This window comes from Littorina saxatilis, linkage group LG16 (assembly GCF_037325665.1).
Source record: "Littorina saxatilis isolate snail1 linkage group LG16, US_GU_Lsax_2.0, whole genome shotgun sequence".
Taxonomy (NCBI): Eukaryota; Metazoa; Mollusca; class Gastropoda; order Littorinimorpha; family Littorinidae; genus Littorina; species Littorina saxatilis.
In genome coordinates, this window is record NC_090260.1 from 11,670,595 (window position 1) to 11,673,094 (window position 2,500).

A 2,500-nucleotide genomic window follows, 5' to 3' on the forward strand; every position below is an offset into this window, starting at 1 on the left:
TTGTTCTTGTTCTTGTTCCCCTTGTTCTTGTTCTTGTTCCCCTTGTTCTTGTTGTTCTTGTTCTTGTTCCCCTTGTTCTTGTTGTTCTTGTTCTTGTTCCCCTTGTTCTTGTTGTTTTTGTTCTTGTTCCCCTTGTTCTTGTTGTTCTTGTTCTTGTTCCCCTTGTTCTTGTTCCCCTTGTTGTTCTTGTTGTTCTTGTTGTTCTTGTTCTTGTTCTTGTTGTTCTTGTTCTTTTGTTGTTCTTGTTCTTCTTGTTCTTGTTGTTCTTGTTGTTCTTGTTCTTGTTGTTCTTGTTCTTGTTGTTCTTGTTCTTGTTGTTCTTGTTCTTGTTGTTCTTGTTCTTGTTGTTCTTCTTCTCCTGTTTTGTCTCCTTGTTTTTCGTCTTCCCCTGATTATTACTAACGTTATGTTATTGTGATGGTTGACTGTTTCAGACAGGGAAGTGTAGTGGTCACATACGATGTGACTTTCCGGTCTGCCTCTGCAGTGAACGCCGACAACGTGACCAAAGTGTTTGTGGGAGGTTTGAACCCTGACAGCACCCTGCCTCGTGGTCTCTACACTGTTGACAGAGCCACTGTCCAACACCAAGGTACGTTGTTGGTGTTGAGGTTGTTGTTGGTGGTGTTGTTGTTGTGGTTGTTGCTGTTGTTGTTGTTGTTGGTGTTGATTTGTTGTTGTTGGTGGTGGTGGTGTTGTTTTTGTTGTTGTTGGTGTTGGTGTTGGTGTTGTTGTTGTTGTTTGTTGTTGTTGTTGTTGTTCTTCTTCTTCTTCTTCTTCTTCTTCTTCTTCTTCTTCTTCTTCTTAATGTAAATGTTGACGATGCCATCAGTGTTAAAAGCGTGTGCGTGGGTGTGTGTGTGTGTGTGTGTGTGTGTGTGTGTGTGTGTGTGTGTGTGTGTGTGTGTGTGTGTGTGTGTGTGTGTGTGTGTGTTCCCGTGCCTGATGTCGGGGATGGGAGCTTGTAAGTTGTGTCATATTTTGTTGATAGCTTGCTTGTTTGTCTGATTGTAAGTAAGCTATTTGCCTAGTTCCAACAAAAGACGCTTCTGAAAATAAAGACACAAACTTCATCAATTCAACGACTGTTTTGGTTTAAACAAAACTTTATTCAATTTTAATCATGACAAGAACAATGCATAGATGATTACATACTCAAGCATATAATGCTTATTTTAAGCAATCATCGACTGTTTTGATCATGGGGACAAAAACACTTCCTTAAACATCGACCAAGTGCCATTTGAAGTTGACGGACACACAGCAAGGCATAGAGAGACGCACCAGTGAACGCTTCGTTCTGTACAGTATTACACAATACAATACAATACAATACAATACAATACAATAACTTTATTAATCTCTAAAAGAGAAATTGCATTGCTGAGCTTTTGTGTCCGTAATAAAACATACATAAAACATTCAAAAATAAACATGTGTTCTTTGTCATTCATACATTCTTGTGTTCTTATACATTTCTTCAATTCATACATCAGTATTCTATCCAATAGTTGTCTGTTAACCTCATTTCTGTTTATTCGTGATTTTGGAACGATAGGAATCGACTTGTTTTGGATGTCCTCCACTCTTTCCGTTGCTTCTTGTCCTATACGTCAGATATAATTCGATAGCAAAGGTTTATACATAACTTTTTGTTTTCAGCTGTGGCCGTTGTGCCGGACGACGAGCCAGTATTGCCCAACTGGGCGATAGCACTGATTGCCTGTGGTGCCGTGCTGCTTCTCTTCCTTGTCTTCATGATCTGCGTGCTGGTAAGATACAACACAGAATAGTAGGATATATAGCTATTCTGATGGACACGTGGGGGAATTCGGGGGCTGTGATTGGATGGTCTCTTTCGATCATCAAAGCATAATGCTACGGAAGTCGGCAATGTTTGCCAATATCCAAAAGCATTATTGACAATAACAAAGACGCATGGTTCCGGTTTTCTGTACCACACGATGTTTTAATCGACAACAGCATACACTGACAACTTGAAATTCTTCTCGGGAATGTTTTTCAGCTTTAAAAATGTCGATAGCATACCCTTTTCTGCTAACTTCCCGATGAAACAGGACTAAATCAATTATTTTCTGTCCCTAAACACCACAAAATGCCCAAAGTCGAAAGTTGTAGTACAAACAGGGGAGTAAAACGGAACAGCCGTTCGGCTTTTCTTATCTCGTACCTCCACACTGAATACCCCACTTCCCCTCTGAACTAATGCGCATGAGAAACGGCGTCTGCTATCAAACCCTGAAATCAACGCATCGACGCAAAAACTGTCATTTTGTAAGTTTGGAACAACAAATCAAGGGCAGAACAGCTATATAATCGCTATTGTGTTTTCAGCGTAGCAATAGGGTCCGATATTTCGACTCGAACAAGTATAATGCCGACGAGTCGAAGTCTCGTCTAAATATCGGACCCTATTGCTACGCTGAAAACACAATAGCTGTTAATGATACGATACGATACGATACGATATACTGCACTA

At 40.2% G+C, this 2,500-nt stretch overlaps 1 protein-coding gene across 2 annotated transcripts in view; it reads left to right on the forward strand.

Moving 5' to 3' along the window:
* The window catches only part of LOC138950399 (mucin-2-like), a 36,011-nt gene that overhangs the window by 25,344 nt on the left and 8,167 nt on the right, over positions 1 to 2,500 (forward strand). For both annotated transcript variants that reach the window (XM_070322135.1, XM_070322136.1), the window contains exons 11-12: positions 435 to 592; positions 1,663 to 1,772. In XM_070322135.1, coding sequence (XP_070178236.1) covers positions 435 to 592; positions 1,663 to 1,772 — 268 coding nt within the window. The remainder of the gene's footprint in view (positions 1 to 434; positions 593 to 1,662; positions 1,773 to 2,500) is intronic.